At 47.1% G+C, this 26,222-nt stretch overlaps 1 protein-coding gene across 2 annotated transcripts in view; it reads right to left on the bottom strand.

Moving 5' to 3' along the window:
• The window catches only part of FLVCR2 (FLVCR choline and putative heme transporter 2), a 322,375-nt gene extending 302,813 nt beyond the window's left edge, over positions 1–19,562 (bottom strand). The window contains exons 1-2 of one of the 2 annotated variants that reach the window (XM_069638045.1): positions 17,109–19,561; positions 16,338–17,014 (exon numbers count right to left, since the gene is read on the bottom strand). In XM_069638045.1, coding sequence (XP_069494146.1) covers positions 16,338–16,919 — 582 coding nt within the window. In that variant the 5' untranslated portion in view covers positions 16,920–17,014; positions 17,109–19,561. Of the gene's footprint in view, positions 1–16,337 lie in introns of both variants that reach the window. The other variant, XM_069638046.1, reaches the window with a different exon arrangement.
• Between the last annotated feature and the right edge of the window lie 6,660 nt (positions 19,563–26,222).

Below are 26,222 nucleotides of genomic sequence, written 5' to 3' on the forward strand. Positions count from 1 at the left end.
TTAGAAACCTCTGGGTATTAAGCAAACCAACTATAATCTTTGCTGTACAAAGACGCCTCAAGCTCGATGATCTGTGCACTGCAGAGATTAGATCACAGAGGCCCCAGGTTGGCTGGGTGTCAAAGATGCCCTGGGGAGGGGGTGTGGGCATGATTCAGGCCGATGATGTAGCATAGGACTGCAACTTCCTCTCGTGAGTCCTTGTGCAAGAGGAAGTTACAGTTTGAGGATGCTGTGCGTTTCCTGCAGCTGTGACTGACAGAAGTGCCAACCAGCCACAGCGTCGCTTAAACTTCAACTTGCAGTTTGAGCAACGGTGTGGCTGGCTGGCACTTCAGTAAGTCACAGCTGCTTGACTTTTTCATGGCGGCAGGCTCATCCCCCATCGAGGCTGTAGCCGTGGCGGGATAAGGTCCCACCGCAGTGTGGTGGGACCAGGAGGCCCGGCAGGGCCCTGGCTAAGCCCCACTTTTTGGAGACTGCCAGGGCTCTGCGCCAGCCCACTTAAAGCACTGATGGTATGTCCAAGGGTCAAGTCCTAAAAAAAATGTTTTTTTAAAAAGTGGGGGGTTGGGGGGAACAATCACCAGAAAAAAGCTTATTAAGGTGAAATATGCTCATTTCATTCAATTGGCTTTGCATAACCATACGAATTGCACAGGACAAAGGGCATTTGCCTTTTATAAAATCAACTGACAAATCCTTGGATGGTGTCCCTTCTCCCCTAGGGGGAGCCCCTTCCCATGAGGCGAGGGAGGTGAGGCCGCTACCAGATAGTCTCCCTGGGGGTGGTACTCAGTGGTGGATCTCATGGGGAAGGATTCCCCCCCCTATGGAACTAGGGATGACTATCTGGGGAGAACGCGCTATGTTCAGTCAGCGCACAACCTCCCTCATCCTCCTACACTATACAGGGGACACTAGTTCCCCACACCAACATATATTTGTGTACGGTAGATACACAACCCCCCCATGAAAAACACTGAGACAAGGAAGACTGGGGACTACCTACCTGAAGTACACTGTAAGAATGGGAGTAAGAGTCCAACTAACCCAGTAGAGATTGACCATGTCAATACTGGAACAAAGAAGTGCAGAGCCATGAGTAACGCCCAGTGGAAAACTAAGTAAGCGTGCCAGTCAATGTGAAAACTGTATGAGCGCAAAAAGTGAGGAGGTTCTCGAAAGAGTGTTCGCCCCTCCCTGGAGGAACCAAGAGAAGTAATTCTCAGAGGAGCCGAGATCATGAGAGCGGGTAAGCAGGGGAAGTCTAAGACGGCGTCTGGAACGCTTACCGACATACTGGGAAGCTCACTAACCATTCGCTGCAGTTGGACGGCCCGGAAGGCTGAGATAGCCAGGCGGCGAAGACCGCTGGACGTCATGGTTAGAGGCAGACATGCTGCCCGCAAGAAGCAGAGTGCTGCGCAGGTGCCACAGCCCACGAAAAGGCAAACTAATACTGCAGAAAACTGACCAGAGACACGACAAAGCCGGAGACATAGGCAAGACCCTCACAGGTACCAGGGTTGCCGAGGCACTTGGTGTGGCTTTCAAAGGGTTCAAGAGTTACAGAAGCCAGGTCTGTGACCCGCACCCAGTTGAAAAGAGAATCACAAATCCTCTTCAGCGCAGCACCTGGCAGGATAGTGAACCAGGTCTGCCAAAGGAAAGCAGCAGAAACCTAAGGGTCTGGGGCCCACACTTACAGACCAATAAGACAAGGTGAAAGGAGGAGCAGGGGAAGAGAAGCATACTCCCCTGGTGAAGTAGAACTGTGAGAATAAATTATGGTCAGGGTCCAGAAATATGAGGCAGACAACTTGGTAAAGATTTTTCACAAGAAGCCATTTTATTAACTCAAAAAGGTTATCCCTAGCCTATTGAGGATTTTCCATACCCACCAAAAAAACTAAAGGAAAACACTCTTAAAAGGAAACTGTCTGTCACACTTTATACATACATACATCAAACTCAAAGGAAATGTATGGAAATTCAAATTTAACAGAAATAACACTGTTAAGTTCAACATAGACCTAATAACTGTATATCCTTGTAACCTGGATCGGTACCCCTTCCCCAGATTCACAGCAGGATTTTGACTCAAAAGCTCAAATAAGCATGTTCCATTTTATAACCAAGTTTGGATCATAAAGTTCTACTTGTTCCAAAATTCTTCCACTTAGACTTTAAACAATAGTTCAATTAGATGGCAAGTCTTTGTCTTTCTGCTTATAGCAAACGTTCAACAGAACTTCTACTTCTTGAGCAACTAGACACTTCTACAATTCTTCTTTAGCAACAACAAAGTTTGTCAGGATGATTCCACAACAATTCATGAAACACTTTAGTGACTTTGCCACTTCTTCACAAAGAGCAAAGGTTTTATCAGGACAATCTCACAACTCAACGGTTCAAAAAACACTAGGCTAATTTGTACCCCTTCTTCTTTGCGAATACGTCAACCTCAATTCAGTACTTCAATGATTTCTTCCTGGTTCACTAACCGGTCAGGACTATCACTAAAAAGGTCCATGTCCTGTAATACTACTACAAGTACTCTACTTCAAATCTTTAGGAACATCTTTAACCTTCAACCACATAGGAAAACATGTTACACACTGGTGCTGCTTGTTCCACTCTTGGCTTTGCCACAGGCAATGCAGGTTACGCCGCTTTCCTCCTGAACACTTTATGCTAGGAGTGTCTCTTCTCTGTCACTTCAGTTTTCCCACTTGCAGGTCAACAAAATACTGATAATGTTTCTTTCTTACTCTTGCTTCTGTTTTGCTTAGGCAATAATTATCTTGCTTGACTATTGTCTCTTCTTTATTCTGAAAACCAACAGTTGCAATCTTACTGCAACAATGTTCTCTTGTAATTCAGCCAACATAATTTATATGTTCTGTAAAGGATTGCCCCTTCTTTACTTTGGCATTGGTGTTTGTAATTAGCTGGCTTCTGTATTGACCCTGCTTTACTTTGGCATTGGTGCTGACCTTTATAACACAGATTGTAATCTTTCTCTTCTTGTCTCTTTACAAAGTTCGTATTTAGCCAACATGCTTTCTTTATATTAGTTTGGTATTCAAAATGTTTGTCAGTGGTCAGCAGTCGCATATAGAGCATAACTCACCAGCTTCTGTACATGAATCCGTGCAAACCGCTGCCACTGCTCGCTCTGCTTCTTCTGCCTCCATCTGCATAGCAGGCTGCATCTAGAGTCCTGCTGCCTGCGCCAAACAGCAAAGGAGCTTCCGCCGTTCCTAGTGAACAGTGGTGCTCACCAGCCACCGGGACACTGCACACCAGCAGGAGAGCCTCTCTCTGCAGGGGTAAAGCTTGCTGCAATGCCGATTCCTGATGTGCAACCTCTGCAATTCACGCTATGAACCTGGGAAACCCTCTCAGGACCAATACCTGCTTCAACAATAGCAGCGGCTCCAGCCTCTCCCTTCTACTGCAACTGGTGGTCTCTGCAACTACACCCTTTCATTTTAATGGCCTGCACCTGAGGGGGTCTAATATATTCAAAAGTCCCACTCAGGTATAGGCCATTAGAACTAGTAGACTGCATCTTGCAGTTTAGTGCCTCTGAATCCCTCGTCTTCGTCCCAGTACCTAGGGCACTGTGGGACTTGAATTCCCCAAATGTTCTAATTATTTCTTTCTTCTAAACTACAAACTTCAACATTATGAGACTTATTCTGTTTATTAAATAAGTCATTAGGGAAGAGCTTTGTCGGAATTGATGTTTGTTTCAGATTTAAGGGATCATTATATTTACCAGAAGTCAAGGTATTAGGGTTACGATTCACACACATTTCTTTGGTAGCCAAAAGAGTGTTGCCTGCCTTCAATGTATAGATCTTTGGAAAAGAAAGTGGACTCTGACAACAAACCATTAAATATTCTGATACTATAGAAATCTCCCTTTCTGAGGAAGATAAATCCTGCGTCTCTCCTAACAAATCCTTTTGTTCCCTAGGGGGCCTTCTCCTCCCAGGTGATCCACCCAGCTAATACCACCCCCACGGTTAGGATCAGGTAGCAGCTGCCTTCCCGATGCCTCCAGGGAGGAGACTTTAGGCTGGGATTTTGTGAGAATTCTGCAGGATTCAACACAGTACCAAGAGAAGGGAGACATTTTCTTGGTACACAAAAGCCAGGGGAAGACGGTCATTCCCCCTGACATTGCGAACTGCCTCAGAAAGCCTGAGGAGGGCCTGGGCAAGGGAGTCAACCCCCCAGCCTTTGTGAACTGTGGCCAAGAACCTGAAAGAGACCGGGGGAAGAAGACATACTCCCTGGTGTTGTGTACTGCGAAGCCAAGAGAGATCAGGGGAAGGAAGCCATACCCCCCCGATCGTGTGTACCATGAAGCAAAGCCAAAGAAAGCCCAGGGAAAGGAGTCATTGCATCGTGAAAGTATGGAGAAGAAGATACCTGGAGAAGGGCGGCCTTCTCCAGACACCAAATAGTGGAGTAAACTATGGGTAATGAGGAATGCTGTTTGAGTTGGAACTTGATATTTCTACTTTGAACTGAGAACTTTACAGCTTCACAAGCTGGAACTTTGTTGTGCATCTTGGAAAGGAACAGAGACCCGGAGAGGGGAGTCATTCTCTGAGGTGAAGTTCCCTCCTGGAATTGGTACTATAGACCATAGTCCAGAAGAAGGGAAACATTCCTCTGGAACAAGAAGATCCTTAACTCTTTAGTATTCGTTACAAGTGTGAGAGAGAGAAGTGGACACTTCGATACACAACGTGTCACGATCCATGCCCCTGACCCCCTCAGGTATAGCAGCCCCCTGGCAGCAATGGGGCTAAAGCCCTTCACACTGGCCCCAAGGTCCTTAAAACTCCATCAGAAACATACATGGAGTCAGTCCTGGCGCCTTCGGCGCCAGGCTCATTATCAGGAATAAAGCAATACCAGTTTTGGACCTTAATCCAACAAGGAGGCCTATTACACAGCTCAGTTCTTTTGAACCAAGCCATGCGGGCTAGTGTTTTGGGTGTGGCTGGGCCTGGAACTAATTGGCCTTGAACTACTTTACATGGGCTATTTAAACCACACCCAAACAGCAGAACATGCTTCGCGTTATTCTGCACTCCTGCAGCGTAATGCTCACCGTGTCCAGCTCCTGCTCATCTGCTTCTCCGGCGGCCCGATCCTGAAGCCCTAGATTCGGATTCCATTAATAACCTGGAAGAACAAGAACAGCATTAGCGAGTAAGAACATTTACCTGTGAAGTAACCAGCCTTGAATCCATCCTGCGCTTTGCTTACCTCGCCCATCTCCGGAGTTTGCCGCAACCTGCAAAGGTAAAGAAAACAAGGACAGCATTAATAACAATTCTTACCTGGGCAAGCAGCGAGTCCTGGCAGCACCCTGCACTTCTCTTACTTCGCCCATCTGCAAGTTATACCGCAGCCTGCAAGGTAGAAGGAACAAGGTCAGCATTAACAAAGCACTTACTTGGGCAAGCAGCGCTTCGATCGCTTATAACTCCGGATCATCACTGCAACCTGTACAAAGAGAAGAGAACACAGGTTAGCTATTAACACCAATAAACAGCGCAGAGCTCCGCGCATCAAATACTCACCGTGGCCCTCGACAACTCCGAGACCGCAACCATCCCTGTGAAAACAAAGAGAGACATTGTTAGGGAACAGCGTAGTGGAGCAAGACGCCGAGAAGACATATAAAACGGAGGGAAAGAAAGAGACAAAATAAAGATGGAAAAGACATTATAACTCACCTGAAAGACAGCAAGCAGAGTCAGAGTCACAGCCGGTCTGGACCCGACATAAGGACACACGGACCAGTGAAGCAACTAGGTCCACGGAACCCCCACACCAATCACACGCCCCTGCACAGAGACGCAGGATGGAGAGTTCAACGCACAAAAACCTAAGGTGAGTAATAACCCCAAGGGAGGGGATTTGGACCAGAGGGAGGTGGGAGTCCACCCATCACAGAACCAGCATCTTAACTCCCCATTCACCTGTTATAGGCGCTACCCAACGTCTGGTACATAACCAAGCAGAGAGGGGTCCGGGATTACGCTTAGACCTCCATCCAGCATTGTGTGGCGCCCCCGTGGATACCAGGTGAGAGTAACACAACGGTGCACTCTTCATTTACTTGAACACTCCGACAGAATCCTTAGTTCCTTAATTGAGGCAGGGACACCCTGTTAGATTTAGGGAGGGATAGGTTTCCTCTTTATTTTTACTAAATAAAAAGTTAATGCCAACAAGCATGCCACGTGTGTGTAAGTCTCCTCCTTCTGCACCTTTAACACAACATAAACAAAAAAACCATGAGAGGATATTTTCTTCTAAAAGGGTTTGAAAATGTCAAAAGGTGTGCACCTTTTAAACCCCCAGAATCAATGCTAATGTTTTCCCTGCAGAGTGCAGTCCAGACATTTAACATTTTTCTTTCAGTGGTTTGTTATTTTTCAGCAGGTTATATATGGTGTAGTGGTGAAGTGCCCGAACTGTGAACCTGGAGACCGCAGTTCCAATCCCCCAGTCGCACTTAAAATCATAATTTTGAAAAAAAACAACATAGTCTTATTTTACACACAGCCTCTAAAATACCATGGGGACAGTGTCCGGCCTCTCAAAAAAAAAAAATGTATGGGGGCGTCCACCCGTGCTTACCCTCTGCTTGAGCCCTGGATTTGTCAAAAAGGATTTGTACGCTGCCACTTCGTGCCACTGTAGTGATCTCAACGCTGAGGCCTGTCTATGGCTCACTGTTCCCCTTCTTTGGGTATCCAGAATGTGTCTGAGGAGAAGAGTCAAAAAGGTAAGGGGTAGGATAAAGGTGAAATTGGGTGCAGATTAAGAGGAACAACGGATGTTGGAAGAGAGGATAGGAAAGGGCATTAATATGTGCACTCACCACTTGCTAATGGCAAGTGACAACTGACTCTTGATGAGTAAAAATGTGAGCTATGAGGATAACTGAGCAGACGGGCGACTTCTGATGCCTGGCTAAAAACTTGCAATATGAGATTTTTCTCCTGTGACCTAGCCAGAGAAGGAATTACCTTTTGGGGAGATGGGGATTGGGCGGGGGGGTGTCTATGGCAACAGTTATAGAAGGCAGTATTCCATAGGTGTGGGAGAGATTAGAACAAAAATCAAATTCTGGTGCGGGGGGAGAATGTTTTTTTCATGAGCTCTACCACCATTCAGTTTTATGAAAGTAAATAAAAGGGACTATTTCAATTACAAATAGATTAATTATAAAATGGTATTTGCTGAAAGTGATGATATGTTTATTTATTTATAATGCGCACCAAACCCAAAGGTAGCAGGGCACAGCAATAAGAATGTGCAAGGCTTACAGAGTTACAGATTTGTGCAATTTACAAAGTTACAGATTTGTACATTAGTGTACATAAACACAGAATAATTTACAAATAACATTACAGGGCATTTAACATAGTTCAGCTAAAGTTCTAAGATACAGGTTATGTACAGTGCAATTGCCAGGGACTATAATACTATGTAGTTTAGACAGTGGTCGACAGTGACTAGTGGTCATTGGAGTTGATATATTTAATGTAGTTCCTTCTAAGGTTTATGTAGGTCCTTTAAAAACAAAATACTCAGAACATCTGAGGAACAGTGCTGCTCAGTGACTGAATTTAAGTGTGTTTAAATATTTTTCCCCAGGTTTATTGTAAAACAAAACAAAAAATAAAATGGTGGCATTTCGTTTCTATATTGGATTCGGATTTCTCCATTAACAATTAAAAACAACAAAAACAGAAGACAGAAATTCAATAAAATCACACAGTATTATTTTTCTGACAGCAATTACTTTGTAGTACTTCAGTACAAAGTAATTATTTCGAAATGTTCATCAAATTTTTGTAGGGAATTGTGGGGCAAAAGGCATGAAGGGAGTGGAGAATAATTACTGTCGGAAAAAGAACATGGAACCAACCACACAAAATAAAAGGATTATGAAATATGCAGAGCAGTAGCCCATGTTAAAAGAGCTATTGATACAAAAACAAACCAACTGCACAAAAAAAGATGCATCATTACAATTCATTATTAAAAAGAGTTCATCTGGATAAAACCTGATGTTATACGCCCTCAAAAACGGGTTTAAAAATTCCCCGTGTAAATCAGAGTAACAGGTGCAAAATTAGAAAATGACAGTTCTCACCCACACCTGCATTACATTTCCTAACTATCTCAGACTTGTCCCACGCACTTCTATCTTTTAAAGGAAGCAAAATCAGTCTGGAAATTAGCACCAATCTCCTTCATTCGGCTGATTTAACACAACCTATTTCGCCGCCACCACCACACAGGATTACATGTAGACCTACATAAAAGTCAAGCGAGGGGCGCGTGCACACGGTCCTCGGACTCTGCTCCCGATCCATCCTTAATACTCTTTGTTTCACAGTGGTTTTCAGGTGAGACAGAGGGAAATAATGAGAGAGAATTCCCCAATGTTCCAGTAATTTACCCCCGCTCCCCAATGCCAAACATAATTATTGGATGCAAGGGGCCCCACCGCCTCCTTCAAGTTCGAATTTTCCGAGCGACTCAGGCAAACTTTAAAAAAACAAGCAAACCTGAGTTTCACCCGTGCCTTCATATTTGAAATCCCTAATCCTAGGCGCAAAGCCTAATCCGGGATACTTTGGGGGGAGTCCTCCTAATTTTTTCAATATTCTTTTGTAATCATCTCCATAGTGGAGCAATTAGAATAGCCCCAGATCTCACTCCCATATAACAGTGTGCAAAACGTGGCCTTATAAACACAGACATCTGTCCAGCATATGCCTGCCATACATGTGACAGAATCTTAGCAGCCCCCTAACCGTGGCAGTTGCCTTTATATATCTTGACCAATTCCCATTTTTGGTCAAAAGTAAACCTAGGTAGCAGTATGACTCAACTACCTCGATGTTTTCAGCATTAAGTGCCAATGAGCATTGGTTTCTACCTTTCCTGAAGATCAAACCCTTGGTCTTCCCCCTATTTCATTTCCGACCATGAACTGTGAAGTATTCCTCGGCATAAGAGAAGCCACCTTGCAACCCCCCTGGAGACAGATCGACTAGAACTATCCTCAGAAGACAGGCGAGCACCAAATAGAGTACCGTGCAGCGAGGGAGGATTGACCCTAGATCCCACTGCCCCAGTATTAAAGTCAGAAAGAAACAAAATAAATAGCAACGGGCTAGAGCACAACCCTGCTTTACCCCGCTATTTGTTGGAAGGGCTCCAGAGGATATGCAGTGATTATATCGAATACAAAACAACTAGTACCAAAATAACTAATTTTGAAAAAACAAAAAAATGGGGTTGTGACAGGGAAGTGTGGTTTTGGCGTTGGGTGGGGGGGGGGTATTATTTAAAAAAAAAAAAAAGGAGGGGTTTGGGGGGGAACCCCCCTAAAAACAACAAAAATGAATTTGTTATTTTGTATTAGTTGTGGTTTCATTAGTTATTACTTCATTAGTTATAATTGCATGTAACCGCTCCAGAGAGCCTTCCAGAACATGAGGTCTGCACTGATGCATACGTGTTCTTATAACATAGTTGTAATGAATTGCAAAATGGTAACCTAATCTCGGCTTCATTGGACTATCCACACTCAGGGCAAGAAGGGGGCGTGGGGGAAGAGTACGCCCGATTGATCCTCTTAGAAGCTGGTCGCAGATAAGCCTAGTATACTTAGCCCAACAGGCAGCTATAAAAAGAATGGGACCGTGTCACAAGATCCTGAGATGCACCCACTGACATATCTCTGCCCTGCCACGGCTGTGGCGATGAAGTCCCTTTACCCCGCCACATAGCTGCCTCAATGTGATAACGCTAAAGGACAGGGGTGTGCAACCTTTGGCTCTCCAGGCATCTTGCACTACCACTCCATTCAGCCCCAGCCAGCTTAATAAATGATTAGATTTAATGGGAGTCGTAGTCCAAAACATCCAGGGAGCTGCAGGTTACGGACCCCAGCTTGTAAGGTCATCATTTAGTTTCTAAATTCTCCCCCATTTTATGAATGCAGAAATACACTTTCTAGAGTGCAAGGAAGTTTAAATATAGGCCAGTGTGTGTGTTGCTGGATGCTCCCATGTAGTATTGAATACCAGAAGAATCTGTTGTTTCCCGAGAAGGGGGCGGATCCAACTATGAAAAGTTCTGATTGAGCTCAGCTTTGGTATCGGGGTGGGTTGTAATTAAGGATTAGCCGAGATCTCGGAGTGGTCACTATGATGCAACATGGGAAACGTAGGCAGGCGGAGTCCCTGCAGGGCACACCCGGTAATAAAATTAAATCCAGTGTCCACATAGGACAGGCTCGGTCATTGTTAAGAGTGGTTGCACAGAAGCCTCAAAAAGTACCCCAACAATCAATAGGTAGCTCACATAGTGGAAGAAGCTTGCATCTCAGCCCGCCCTCATCCCCTCCTCGCTGACCACCAGATGATGCTGGTAAGGCTCTCCAGAAATCAACGGTGGCCAGGGGTGATGAACGGCATTGACCAAAACCACTGCACCTCCAAAGGTCGCAGACCCGGAGCAAGATTATAAAAGGTTTGCAGAATATGCGCCAAGTAGGGAACCTAGCTCACGTGAAAGGTCACCTATTGCAATGAGCATTTCATGGCCATTGATCCTGGAATAACAGGGTTTCAATGAGCACATGCCGGTGTGGTGGGGGTAATCACACTTCACAAAGGTTTGACCCAATGAACAAATTGACAGGCAGCCTAGCTTGTACTACTTAATAGATGCACTCTCCATGCATGTCCCCGCACCCTATCTAGTCAGTGACAGGTGAGAAAGGCAGGTTCACATCACCAAACAACTTCAAAAACACTGACTCCCAGTGCCCATTAACCCTTTGCCTTGCCCAGACTGCCACAGACAAAAATAATGTTTGGCCATGTATCCCTGCAATTTGGGGGGCTGAGGCTCTTACACAGAATCATTTCCAGTTTAGGATGTACCTACCTACAAAATATATACATCTCCAAAGGGAAAAGCTGCATCACCTCTTTTAGGATTAAGATATATTCACCGTAAGGCCAGCCAAAGAGGTCATGCACACAAAGGGGATTTGCTCGCAGTCACCCTGTTGGGCGAGTAGGCAGTCCTCCAGATAAGGTTTGGAAGTGGCAGTATTTTACTCCCTATTTTTAAATGTTGGGAGTAAATCGATTTTTTTTTTTTAGGGAGCAATAATGTAAATCCAATTCCCAATGAGAGTATTTTATAAGCAAGCAACCATAGGTTTTAACTGAAAAACAGAAATGTTTTTGTAATTTTTCTTTCTTTGCACCTAGTTAGTCATGTACATTAAAAGATACATGTTTACTTCTTCCAATCAGGCAGTTAAAACAGTAGTTACTTCCTGTGGTGCTACGTACACTACTAGGACAAACATATCCATGGAGCTGTGAGGGTGAAAGCAGGGGTGCAAGATTCTACATGTGTTTTTCCTATTTTTTGTTAGGGGTATTTTTACTCCCTATTTTTATTTTTTGGGAGTATTTGCCAATTTCTATGGAGTTAAAGTCACTAATACACACCTTATCTGTAGGACTGCGAGTAAGGAAAATGAGATAAGGATACTGCATTTTTTCTTCTCACTGCCAACGCTTATGATTAATTACTGCACTGCATGCTGGTGCTCAGTTCATCTCCATATTTGTCAGATGAGAAAAATGAAGCAGAGGGAGCATGATGCTTGTCCAAGATCACACCGTAAGGTCAAGCGGAGGAAAATCGCGATTGGAATCAGTGGTACATTTCCAATAAAATCACATGGGTAGCGGAGGAGGCATCACACAACCCTTGACCCTTCAATTGCATCAAATGATCCACGACCCACATAATGTGCCTGTGTAGCCTATAAAAATATATTTATTGGAAGTCAAAGACTACAGGTTTAGTTTATTGTTTGCTAGACAGGCGCTTATAGAGCAAATAAAGTCTGTTCCAAAGTGCCCACAGGGCCAGTGGGAGGAAGCATAGGAATTGCAGCACAAATTAGAATATACAAAATAAATACAGTGGGGGAAGGAAACGGCCAAACCTACTATGTCTTGTGAGTATTCAGAACGTGCAAGTGCAGCAAGGAAGAGGGCAGTTGGGTAGGTACTGGGGTGTGCATGCTCGCGGGTGAGCCATAGATGAAGTGCAAGGTATGGTAAGTGCTATGCGGCCAGGAGCCGTGTAGGGTGGAAAAGTGTGAATCTCCAGTGCGGAGGAAAGTGCTGAAGGTAGACGGAAGCTGGGGAGATTGGGTGCGAGTGGTCAGGGGCCCTGTGGATGCATAAAGGTCCAAGACACCAATCACAGCAACCGCGAGATTAACAGAGGAGGGAAAGAGGAGGAAAGGATGATGGTCTTGAGGTGCTTTCGGGACTTAAGAAGGTCCTGCTCAAGATGCAGAGGGACGGGGAGGCTGTTCCATAGGAGGGATCCATCTGAGGAAGGCGATTGACCTCCTGCCCTCTGTTTAGCAAAACGCTTTACACACGGTTGGTGCCAGAGGAGCGTAAAGGTCCAGACGAAGAGTATTTTGTAAGATAGAGTTGCAGATAGTGTGGTCCTCGGACCCAGACAGCCTTGTGGATGATGCAGAGGGATATGAATTTGATCCGTGCAGCAACCGGGAGCCAGGAGAGATGTGGTCCCTCGACTTTAGGCCAAGGATACATCTCGCTGCTCTATTCTGGATTAGCTCATGGGGACGCATAGTGGAAGAAGGTAGATTGAGGAGGATGTTGCAATAGTCAAGCCTAGAGAGAACCAGGGCTCAGTAAACATTGAGCTTGTGAGGGGGAAAGTGACAAAGGGGAGAATTCCTTTGAGAAGGAAGAGCTGAAAGTGAGACTTCTTAGCGATGTCCTGAGTGTGAGGGAGGGAGGAGAGCGAGGAGTCAAAGATGACTCCAAGGTTTCTGGCTTCAGAAGAAGGCGCAGGGGGAGAGCCCAAGGTGGGAGGCCAGAGAGAAGGTAAGAAGTAGGGAGCAGGGGTCCCAATCGGAATGATAGTTTTGCTGGCATTGAGGCAGAGATTGTTGGAAGTGTACCAGGCCTGGATGGCAGATAGACAGTCAGGGATGAAGAAAGGTGGGTGCGAGTAAGTAGGAAGCCTGAAAAAGCATTGAGTGTCATCTGCATAACACTGGAAGTAGGGGGAGAAGGAGGAGATCAGCAGTGCCAGCTGAACAAAGTAGATATTAAAGAGCCTGGGGAAGAGGATAGATCCCTGGGGGACACCACAGGCGGAGAAGGATGTAGGAGTGGTGAAGGTGCCCAGGATGACTTGGGAAGATCGGTCAGTTAGGAAAGAGGCCAGCCACTCCAGTGCCCGTTCCGAGATACCAAGGGTATCGTGGAGCCTTTGTGTGAGGATGGAATGGCTGACAGTGTCAAATGCAGAAGAGAAGTCAGGTAGAATGAGGACAGCTGGGGAGTTGGGAGTCCAAAGATGCTAGCAGTTCTTCACAGGCGTTCAGAAGATCAATTTCCATGCCTCTGGATGCCCGGAATTTAGATTGATGATCATGGTCACCACTGACAAGTTCAGTATGCGAGTTGAGTTGGGGCAAGGGCAGCTTCTCAAGCAGTGTTCACAGGAACTGGGTGATTGAAATAGGCTGGTAGGTGGATGGACTGGTAGGGTCTTCTGAAGGTTTTTTCAGGAGCGGGCTCACAAGGGAGGAGGGGAAGATCCAGCGGAGAAGGAGTGGTTGCAGAAATCAGCGAGTGAGGGGGCAAGAGAGCCAATATTGACATTGATGGTTCTGGATGAGCAAGGGGAACCTGTTTGGAAGAAACCTTCAACGAGCGGACAACACTGGTGACTTCATCAGGTGTGACAGGGGTGAAGGAGGAGAAGGTGGAAGGAGGAGGGTGAGGGACCAAAGGAGGCACAGGGGTGTGGGATGGGTTTGGTGGGTGAGGAACAAGGGTTCAGGATGTCCTGAGTTTTGGCGGCAAAGTGTGTGGCCAGTGTGCTGCAGAGGGCCTGGAAAGGAAGAGGGGAGGGGGAGACTGTGGAATGGAACAGGTTAGTAAAACAATGACGTACAAGGGGTTGCAGAGTCATCCACATTGGTTGCTTGTGGCGACATGGGCGTAGCCACTACTCCACCAAAATAATGCCCACGATTATAATCCAGTCCTTTTGGTTCCAAAGTCTGACTCGGTTGCTAAGCCACACCTCTCCTCTCAGTTTAATTAGGGTAATGTTGTGCTGCATTCTGAACCCAAAGTTAAAACTGTAAAAAGGAAGAACTGGGCAATAAAGTGATTTGCCCAAAATCAAACAGTTTTGTTCAAATGTAGAAAGTAGGGCTAGAACCTGGATCTGCTGGTTCCAAACAAACCAACTATACAGCAACACTGCGCCTGCTGTCATTCCTCTCCCATCTTCTTTAACTACTTGGAAAAAAAGTCATCCCTCTCAGCCCTAATAGAACACAATGGGCAATCTAAGTCAACAAAAACGGGTCCGTCAGACTTTAAAACGGTCCGCAGCTGCTGCCCCCAATTGGTGTTTACTAGCTTGCATTTTAGAAGGTTATAAGTGATGTTATGTTACTGGGATCTATACCGGACACAGCTGACACCTGCTTGGGCTCCATTATCAGGGAAATATTTGATGGAACAATGGAAAATGCGGGAAACAAAATTCCTCATACACAATTGTGGCAAACTCCTAAGTAAAAAGACAACACTTCACTATTGTGTAGTGGGACAGTATGCATGTACTTTCTATCCCAGTTGTTTGGTTCTATCACTGTTCATTTTGGGGGTCAGTCTAAAACATCTGTAATGCCACATATTCACCTTGGCACCTTCCGTAAACATCCAACCTACTGTTTAGATTCCCCAAACACCTGGATGAAATTTAGCTCACGGGGGTGCCAGTACACCTGAAACTCCACTCAAGCTCCTAGAGACAAATCACACGGCGGGCTGATCCGATAAGAAAGTTACTCAAGTGCCTGGTAGGTCCCTGGTGTGCACTGTACAAGAAAACTCACACGAGTTGCAAGACAAATCTCTCAGGGTCCTAGAGGGGGCCAGTGTGCATTGTCCTCTGCACAAGAAAACTCAAGCGCCTTGAGGCGATTTGTGGGAAAGCTCCTTGAGGCGATTTGGTGTATGTATATCGTTTGCGTTCACGGTCACATTTTCCTCTTCGTGTTTGACTTCTTCTCACAGTCACTTTGTCATTACGGGAGGAACGCCCTGTAATGCCCCTTCTTTTCTCACCCCTCCTTGACGCCAGTTCTAATCTTACCATAGCCATTGTCACCATGACAACGTGAAGATGCAGACGAAGCAAAGGTAAGACGCCGGCGCATTATGAAGTTAAGATCCGAGGAAGTGAATGTGGAAGACTTGCAGAAGAGGTTTTTAGGCGAAGTAAAGAGGAGATACCGGTTTGGTGAGTTTGCCTTGGACCACGGATCTCCCAATCTCCTGGAGGCGATTAGGCGCGCAGCTCACTATGCGACAGCACCCACTCAAGCACCTGGTGGGGATCCTGCGGGCTTGCAACGGGAATCCACCCCTCACGCTCCCGCAGGAGATTGCGCTCTGTGCAGGCTACAGAGGGAAACTCACTCGAGCACGATCCGTGCCCTAAGCAAGAAACTGGAACACCACCGAGGGGTGACTCGCACCGGCTCTGTAGCTCAGTGGGCTAATGCATCAACAGCAGGCATCCCTTTATCTTTGCCAGATCAATAAGAGGAGCACCATTATGTTGGGTAACAAACATCTTATCAGCGCCCCCACCACCTTAGGTTACAAGGAATCTTCATGCACACCAAGAGGTAATACAGTGGGGTGTTTGAGAGCCACAAATACAATGCCTTTTTATTTTGGGAGAAATGTTTTGATAAAAAAAATAGAAGCCTCACCCGATACCCCTCTCTATCCACACCCTTCCCGTTTTTTTCACTTTTTTATGCCACTTCACAGTGGCAGATACATTCTGTTTCCACAATGGTGTGGTCAAACAGATGTGTTCTCGGTGAATGTTTCGGAAATTGGTGACCACGCAAGGATGGACACTAGAAAAGAAGAAAGCTCTGGCCTCTAGAGGCGATTTGGAACAAAGCTAGCCTCCTCAATCATCAAAAAACATCAAGCAACAATTAGGAGCGTGCATTAAGGGCAAAACTCTACAGAGTCTAGAGGGGATCAGTACACGCTGTAGACAGCGCACTCAGTCACGCATGTCGGCTATGCACAGCTCACCTTCATGCACCCACCCCACTCTCACAAGAGTAATAAGCACACCCTTACCTGGTTCCCAAACACAGCAAAAGAGCAGGCCGTAGACACTTCCTTGGACCCAAACCAGACCGCAGCAATCTGTGAAGGCATCCCTAGAATGAAGACCTGGGCCAAGGAGCAGACCACCTGTCCAAACACCGTGACACCAAAGAGGTCCGGCCGCACACTGGCCGTCTTCAGCCAGGCTCCGGCACAGTTCAGAGCAGCCCCGGCCAGGGCGATGACCCTCAGGCCTTTCTTGTCCAGGAGATAGGCAACAGGGAAGAGCAAGGGGATGTAGGCAAACATGTAGCTCATGGACATCCAATCGATGGCGAAGGCGTTCACGCCGTAGAACTTCATGAAGATGTTGCTGATGATGCTGTACTGGATCCACTGGAAGGCGTTGCACAGGGAGTACGAGCTGAAGAGGAAGACAATGAGCCAGCGCCTCCGGTAGAGTCGGATGCTCTGATCGGGCGCTTCCTTGCTGGCCCCGTTGGGTAGGGAGGGCATCATCCCATCCTGCTCCATGTTCTTTTCCACTGTGTGCCGCTTTGGGCCTTCCCCGTCGTTGGGCGACATCATGGCTTCCTTGCCCTCGCTGCCCATGACTCCAGCAAACAGCAGATGAATTTAACTTCACCTAAACACCTGTGCAAAGGCGGGTCCTGCTCCAAGCCAAACCCAGAGAGGTGCAAACAGACCTGAAAACCGCATGCAGAGATGCAGAGTCGGATTCAATTTTCAATACAAATGAAAGAAGCAAAAACATTGACACCGGCACCCTCCTTTTCTTACCTACTCTCTCGGGACTCTGAAACCCAGATCAGCAGTAAGCTTCTTAAACAAAGTCAATCGTTATGAAGTGGAAGCAAACCTCAAATTCCAGGCTAGAGATAACGAACACTGAGTGAGCTTTTAACTCTTCCAGCAACTGCTCGAGAAAGTGGAACCCTCAATTTAAACGATAGCGAAAACGGAAAAATCCTTTAGTCTCGGAGCACAAGACGAGTGCACTACTCCAGGGACACCTGCGAGTGGAATGAGCGTTTCGTTTTCAAGTCAAAGGCAACAGTAGATGGCAGGAAGCAGAAGTCGAACCTTGCTCCTGGGTCACTGGGAAGCAAATGAGCCTGCAGCCTGCAAAGCAGTGGTGAAAACGGAGGGCAAGTGGGGGCAGCGGGCTTGTCCACAGCCAGCCCTCTGACAGCTTGATCTCTGGATAGGCAGCACATCCACGAGATAGGAGCAGACAGTAGGCAGTGATGTCAGTGGATACTCCTCCTTGCAGGCAATTCCTTAAAGTTCAATAGTGACCAGAAAAGCCTTGTTCCGAGCTCAATGTTCAAGGAATTTTACTTCGCTTTGTCGCACCTCTTGGGTTTAGGAGTTCGATTCCAAGTCTGGGGCGTTTTGGTCTGCCCCACCTTTGTCGTACCTACGCTCAGGCGGCCCCCGATCCTTTCACTCCCTACCCAATCCTTTTCAGGATGGCTGGGCCACTTAACACCCCTCCAATACCAGGACTTAATTTCCCCGTTCACTATTACCGGGGTCTGCCTATTAACCAGCCCCTTCTTGCAGCCTATTCCTTAAGCCTCAGGATATATCTCCACTACTTGCTAGTCACCCACTCAACGCTAGGAAAACGCTGCTCTTCCCCCAGGCTAAGTTGACCAGCCCTTGTCAGAGCACGGTTCCTTTTATTTCACCCCTAATCTGAGCACACTTGACCTGTGTCTTGGGCCGAGGGATTCAGGTTTTGGAGAGCTCACTCTGTTTTTTCTTCACCCTCTCTGGGCTCCAGGCCAGTTTGCCCCAAATGATGGGAAATCCTATCAGATTGCTGTGATGTGGGTAGGACATCTACGGCACCTGTCTTGTATGTGTGGGCGACTGCAGGCGGTCGTGATCACTCGAGCAACTAGGTGTTTGGGTTTTCCAAGGCCTTTGGCAGTTTCATGACTGATTTGTATTTTGTACTACTCTTAGAGGAGGGTGGTGGCAGGTATTATTTGCCTTGGGCTAGCTTGATGGAGCTGGGAACTCTGCATGCAATATGAAAGCTCTGAGATCAGATCGGGTCTGGCCTTTTGGGGGCAGGAAATCTATTTTTAGAACTGTCAAGTGAGAAGTTGGGACCCTCCCCCGATCTAATCTGGGAGCGAGGGTACTATTTTTGAGAGATAATGTTGTGGGTTTTCTTGTTTTGCTCCGGGGTGGCTCCTGGGGGGAATCTCAGTTTTGTGGTATGAGGTGGGGCAGAGGGGAGGGGTCACTGTAACTTGTAATGTTTAACAGGGCTACTCCTGGAAGGCCTATGCTCAGCCTTTAGGGGCTGGGGATCAGCTTTGTGAAAACATATTTGTGGACTTCTGGTGAGGGGTAATTTGGGTATCGTCCTTTTGAATATAGGGGTGTCCTCTGTGGGAGGGGAACACTCCAACACAGGATCTCCTTGTAAATGATGGTCCTTTCAGAGATGTTCTCCCTGCAGGACTAGGAGTCCTCTTGCCAGGGACTGTGTCCCCAGTGGGATGTGTGACTTCTTCCTTGTATTAGTTTCTCAGTTGGATGGGCACCATAACTTTGGGGTATGAGGAAAGCCCCCCTTCACCCGATGGGTTCTGAAGACAAGAGTCTCTCCCTCTCTCACTTGGGATGGAAGGACCGCGCCTCTTGCGTGGGTGCTCTTTGTCTTGGGTGGGGGTCACCTATATATGGCAAGATCTTATTTCCCCAGGTTAGTGGGTTCCACTTAGACGAGGGGGTGGGGCCTTTTACTGTGGGTGGTGTCTTTGTTTTGAGCTCTTTCACATGTGTGTGAAACCTACTAATCGCAGGGGCCCTCAGAGTTTTGGGGGACCTTTTCTTTGAGGGGAACGGGTAACCTCTGGGTCCCCCTTTTCTTGCGGGGGGGGGGGGGGGGCTAGGAAGGAGGTTCCCTTTTAACTCTAGCACGAAAACAAAAACGTTCAATGTCTATTGCTAGGAAGTCTTTCAAAGTTTATTTCCGCTTCGAGTCACGGGTAATGGCCTGTTGGGGGTGTTCTGTTGCCCGCTTTCTAGCGAGGGGTGCTGCTGTGCCCAAAGCTGGCACTTGCGCTCGCCTTGCCTTGCCTTTCCGAGCCTGAAGCTGCGCCTCGCGACCCCCTTGCCCCCTATGGTTCGGTCGCCCAGTGCCCTCGCCCCCCGGTTCCCCGTCCCACCTTACTGTCTCGCTCTCTAGTGACCCCCGCGTCTCCCTTCTTCTGTGACGCGCTTGGCGTGAAAAAGTGAAGTCTCTGGAGCGAGCGCCTGACTGAGCGCCCGCCCACCCCGACGAGGCCCCGCCCATTGGGTGGAACCCCGCCTACCAGGAACAGCAGGAGCCAGGCAAGGCCCGCCCCTAGCCCCGCCCACTACGCCCCTCCCATCCCATCAGCTTGCTCATTGGTTAGGAGGGGCCGGGGGCGCCTCGAGGCTGGCGGCGTGCTGCACTGGTGGGAAAGGGGGACATAGAAGACACACTATGAGGCTGTGGTCTGACTGTCACACAGGCTGAGGCCGTGGCTGTGGCCGGTCTGACCCAAAGATGGAAGAGCAATATAAATCATTCCCTTATTACAAAGCCTACCTTTAGGTCAAAGGATGAAGGAACTGCACTTTCTGCCGAGCCAATTATAGACTCGGCTCAGGCCGGACATTCAAGCACTGCCAGTTTCCCAGGTCACAGCTATTATGCAGACACACCCACAGCATCCTGGCTATGCAGGTCAGTAAGGTGCTCAGGCTTCTTCTTGCTGACAGATTTTATCCATCAGCAGTGATTATTGCATACCAAGGCTTAAGCCGCATGACTCCATCTTCTTGGGTTGAGTGTGTGTTGTGGGTGAATAAAGGAAAGCGTCCCCTTTAAGAAAGGAGAGCAAACCAGGGCGGAAGGGGAGGGACAAAGGGGGAAGGAGTTTCAGTTTGGAGTTAGCACAATAAAGGGAAGGTTGACCCTATACTTGGCTCCGGCAGTCATTGTATGAGTGGCGCGTAAGAATGGAAAGTTGGTGTTTGGTGCCAACAACTGGCGAAGAGGCCGCCGCACCCACGGTGTGCTACAAGAAGGGCGAAACGCCCAGCAGTGAACGGAGGAGGCATACTGCAGTGCATGCAGCAGAGAAAGGAGGGCGGGGAGCCCAGCAGTGGACAGAGGAGGCAGGCCACTGCGCCTGTGGCAGAGAGGGTACATACCCTGCAGCTAGATGTGGGGCGCCACATGAAAAGGGTGCCCAACAAATATTCCTGAAGAGAAGCAACCCCATGTGAGGAGGCTGCGTCGCAACAGTGGGGACCTACAAGCAAGGAGCACCAGAGACGCGACCCGACCACGTGTGGTGGGCGTGTCGCAGCAGAGAAGACACCTGCAGAAGGAAGGAGCCGACCAGCAGAACTGCGCCACACAACGTGGACAGCCCAAGAAGAAGGTGAAGGCAGCCGCAAGCTACTGAAACGGACGGCAGAGGAAGGTGAGACCCACGGCAGCCAGGAGGGGAGACAATGCACTGGTAAGAAGCCCCGCCCCCCCAACGCACACCAAGGACCACTGCCCATGGCCAGCCCACCGCACCACCGCAATCCACGAGCACTGCCAGAGCAAAGCAGCGCTCACACAGAGAAAAAACTAATAAACAAACGCCACGAGGAAAGCGGTACCTCCCCTCGGGTCAGGCCACCCAGCCAGCTCCAACACGTGCATACAAGCTAGCGCCCACAGAAACGGCTGCACCCATCTGGCCAAGCCCAACGGGCCATCCCAAATCCAATACAAAGGGAAGGCATTCAAAGCCCACGCCGGCCTGCAACACACTTTGAATACCGCCACCAGCCCCAATTCACACACAAACCAGGAACATTATAAGGAAGAGTACCAAAGCGCGCATACCCAACACCCACAAGACGCTGGGAGAGTGAGAGACCATGACAGACCAAGCACAAGCAGCTGGTGACGCTGTGACACTCCCCACAGCCAACACAGTCCCCACATCCCACGCCAGCCTCATGAGACGCCCCAACCCGTTTAACCTCAACCCACACCATCACCGAGGACAAAGGTGGGAGGAATGGGTCGAGAAATTCTAAGACTTTGTAGCCGCCATAGGAACCCAGGACCCCCCAACAAAATCAGCATCTTCACAAATGTAGCTGGAAGAGAGATAAAGAATATCATTATAACAATTCCGCCACTAGAAAGAACCACCCATCAGCGACTCCTCGAAGCCATCAACGGCAAATTGGTGGTAACACCAACCAGAGACTACGATTGCTACGCCTTCAACCAATGTTCCCAACTACCTCATGAATCCATTGGCAAATTTGTCATCCGCCTGCAAAGAAAACTCCTGACTTTGCCAACTTCAAGGATGAGGAGGCCATACGATTACAAATAATCGAGGGATGCATATCATCACTATTTAGGAAACACTTCCTAAAAAAATGCTCTCCCTCAAAGAGATCCTTGACCTAGCAAGAGTTTATGAATGCATAGATGTCCAAGCCGCAGCCATCGAAAATCCAAAAAAAGGAGACATCATCGCAGCTGTAACCCCTTACCCAAGATACCAGGGCCCCTAAGGCCGACAGACCTTCAGGAACCCCCAACAACGACCCCAAAGTGATAGACAGTGTTACCGATGCAGGTTTGACAACCCCCACAGAGGGCCATGCCCCCGCAATTGGTCAGAGGTTTGTTTGTTTGTTTGTTTATTCATTTGTTATGTGCACCAGACTCGTAAGTAAATGGGCGCAGCAGTATGAAGATGCAAAACTTACAAAGTTACGAAATATACACCAGATACAGTGCTTACATGTTTACAAAATATACAGAATATACACAATGTGCAAAATAGGAACAAAAGCTAAGAATGGCCTATGTAATTACAGAGATAAAATAGTAGACAATGTACAGAAAAATCTTTGCAGGAGTGATACCCTTCGTATATCACTTAAACTCACATGTGGGCTGGATTCCACATGGTCTTTAACTGTTACACATTAATACAATATTAATGCAGGGTAAATAAGTCTCTTCAGATGTGGGCCAAGTACGGTCCAGAACGGGTGCTCGGAGGCTAGGGGTCAGTGGCGATGATGTGTTTTATGACATTTTTTCTCAAGTATAGGTAGGGTTGGTCGGCTCTCAAATCTTGAGGCAGTGAGTTCCAAGATGTAGCTGCCTTACAGTGAAGCTATTACCACCGATAGTTGTGAGCTTGTATTTCGGTATGGTCAGGCAGTTGTCATTCACAATTCTGGAGGGTCTGATCGAGGTTCTTCTCTGGAGTTTATTCATAAGGTAGCTGGGGGCTGCGTTATTAAGGGCTTTGTGAGTCAAGGAAAGCATGTTTAATTGTATTTTATTGGACGTGGATAACCATTTGTGCTGGCGTCTCAGGGAGGAGATAGATATGGGTTCTTTTATTTATGCCTAGGGCTGCTCTTAAGGCATTGTTCTGTAATGTTTGGAGCTTTTGGATGGAAGATTTATTGGTACCACAGTATAGGGCATTACAGTAGTCAATTTGTATGTTTGCTTGTTTTTATTACTTGTATAGCGCACCAGACCCAGGGGTAACCGGGCGCATTTTAAGACAACTCGCAGCTTGGTTACAAATCACGTGGTAAATGAAGAAACAAGATATATGATATGATATGGTATTTGTAACGCGCCTATACACAAGTGTTTCAAGGCGCGACGAGGCAGGGAGGGAGGGAAACAAGGGGAAGACAGACAAACGATCCTACTAGGCCAGGTGTCATTCAGATCGCGCAAGTGCAGAGGTAGGGGGAAAAGGAGAAAGTGCAGGGGGAGGAGGTGGGGGGGAAAGTGCAGTACACGGTAAGTAGCGTAATAAAATAATAAATAATAAATAATAAATAAAAGGGCCAGCTGGTGGCAAGTGCGAGGTAAGTGTAGAGCAAGTGCTAGGAAGGGGGCTGTAGGGATACAGTGACAGTCCCACAGTGCAGGGGGAGCCAGGGAGGCAGTGCAAGTGGAGAGTGGCTGGGCCCTGGACCGAGGTCGCTGAGAGTGGCCAAGATGCAGGTTTAGTGCAGAATTTCAGTGGGGAGTTAAGCAGGTTTAGCAGGGGAGAGGGAGAGAAAAGGCAGAAGCGAAGAGGAAGGTTTTGAGGTGCTTCCGGAACCGGAGATGGTTCTCCTCATATATACATAGAATATACACAAAGGGCAGGAATAATGGTACACATATTTACAGTCCTATTCAGACAGGCCGTAACTGCTGGGAGGTAGGTGTGTGCAAAAAGGCCGGAAGGAGATGGGCATGTGGGATGGGTCCAGGCAAATTAGTGGTCTGTTATTTGTCTATGTCTTTGATCCACTTTGTAAGATTATGTCGGAAAGTCGGGTAATTCTAGAGAGTATTAGGGCTCTGGCCAAAATAAGTCAGCTGTCATCGGAGAGGAATGGCTTACCAGCTCTGAGTAACTTGCAGGTGTAAGCCGTAGAAGAAGTAAGGGATTTTACCTGTTTGTTGAAAGACAGTGTGGAGTCCAAGTAGAATCCAAGGGTTTTTACCTCCTTAGAGACTTTGATGGTGTTCCCGTCAATATTAAATGAGGAGAATTCTTGGCCTAGTTTTTTTAATATTGGTCTGTGAGCCCAGAATTATTAACTCAGTCTTATCATCATTCAAGCACAGGCCATGAGTGGCCATCCAAGCTTGGATGATAAGATATATTTTGTTCACCAATCCCGTGTCCAGACTGTGATCTCCAGAAAGCGGGAGGAGAATCTGAGTATCATCTGCGTAGTTGGTTTAGGTGATACCCAGATGGTCCAGATCGTCGAACAAAGGCTTAGTGAAGATACTGTAAAGGGTTGGCGAGACGCAAGAACCTTGAGGAACACCACATAGGATGGGTGTTGGGTCTGTGGCTGTCGAGGGGGAGAAGACTCTCATAGTTCTCTCACTCAGGAAGGACTCAATCCATTTGATGGCTCCCGTGGAGAAATGGGCCGCAGAGTCAAGGTGGCGGCAAAGGACCTTGTGATTGACCAGATCAAATGCTGCAGAGAGATCGAGAAGGAGTACTGTTTTACCTTTGTCTCTCTGCTCGTCTATTTGGGACTTTAGGTCGATTAAGGCTGTCTCTGTTCCCATGTAGTGGACGGAAGCCAGATTGTCTATTACCTAGGAGTTTGTGCAATTCAAGATGTTTTTGAATTTGGATATAGGCCGCTTTATCCAATATTTTAAGTAGAAATGGGACAGTATTAATGGGCCGGTAATTAGTAGGTATGAGAGGATCTAACGTCTGTTTCTTGAGAAGAGGGAGCACCCACGATTGTTTGAGATTAGCAGGGATGGTGCCTGTGGCAAAGGAGGCATTTATCAGTTTGGTGATGAAAGGGGATAGTTCTCTGGCAGCATCTTTTATTAATTGTGCTGGGCAAATGTCACCTTTGCAGTTCGAGGGCTTCAGTGACAAGATAATTTTTTCTACTTCCAAGGTGGACATTTTAGAAAAGTGGAAGGTGGTATTGTGTGCCGGTGGTGAAACACTAGGCAGGAGGATATTAGGCGTGTGCTGTAGGTTCAGTACTTCTTTTTTTTGCTGAATTTTATTTTGGAGCATGTTAATTTTATTAGCTAGATCGTGATGGATGTCTGTGCACCAGGATTTGTCCTTGGTTCAAACATCGGGTATAGCTATTCTAGTTCTTTGAGTATGGAGAAGAGTTCTTTCATACTAGAATTGGAATTAGCAATGCGCCCATCATACGAATTGCGTTTTGCTTGGCAGATTTCCTTCTTGTACTGTGAGGAAAGTGAGGTTAATTTAGCTATGTTCTTGCTGGAAGGGCAAAGTCTCCAATTAGTTTCACTTTTTTTCTTTAAGATACAAAGGTCTTTAAGTTGTGGTGTGAACCATTTGTTTAAATGGGCTATTGGTTTGCTAGGTCTGAGTTTGACAGGGGAAATTTTGTCTAGAGTGTTGAGCATAATATTATTGAATTCCTGAACTAGGATATTAGGATCAAGATTTTCTGGCAGTGTATTTAAGGTGGGCAGGATAGCAGGGATGACTTTCTCTACTGTGATACGTTTTTTACTTCTAGTTGAGCATGGTGGCGCTAGTGGCTGAGCCAATGGAGTGGGTCTTATAGTAGATAGGTGGAAGGACACCAGAGAGTGGTCTGTCCATGATAATGGCAGGATGGAAGAGATGGTAACTGAGAAGTTGAAGTCCAATCCAATCCAATGTTCTCCCTTTTAGGTGGGTAGGTTTTTTGACTTTTTGGGAAAGACCTAGTGCGTTGATTATGTTGGCTGTCGCTGTTGCATTTTTATCCATTTGGTCATTGAAGCCTAAGTTAAAGTCTCCTAATAGGAGTAGTTGTGAGGAAGGTTTAAGGTTATTCATGATTATGTTATGCAGATCCTCCTCAAATAATAATAATAATAATAATAATTTGGCATTTATATAGCGCTACGAACCCTCAGGTATCTGAGCGCTGCTTATTATTACCCACGGTGTGTGGTGCTCATTTATCGACCTCGGAAGGATGAAACGCTGAGTTTGGCGCTGCCGGGATTCGAACCTGCGTTCGCAGGCTCTGCACGGATGTCAAAGCGAGCGCTCTACTCGCTGTGCCACTTGACCGGCAAAGGTACCAAGAGGACCAGCAGGCGGTCTGTATATTAGGTGAATAGTGAGTGATTGTGAATTATTTATCTGAAATTTGGCAGAAAGAACTTTTGCATAATTGAGACAGATGCGTAGGGGCTAGTCTAAGGCAGAGACATGTTTTGGAAATCATGGCAATACCGCCACCTCGGGCGTTGTCTCGGTCTTGTCTAACTATGGTGTAGCCATCGGGGATAGCTAACATAAGTGCGGGTCCTGCTGCATTATGTAG

The sequence above is a fragment of the Ambystoma mexicanum genome, chromosome 14 (assembly GCF_040938575.1).
Source record: "Ambystoma mexicanum isolate Mex_15411 chromosome 14, UKY_AmexF1_1, whole genome shotgun sequence".
NCBI classification, from domain to species: domain Eukaryota; kingdom Metazoa; phylum Chordata; class Amphibia; order Caudata; family Ambystomatidae; genus Ambystoma; species Ambystoma mexicanum.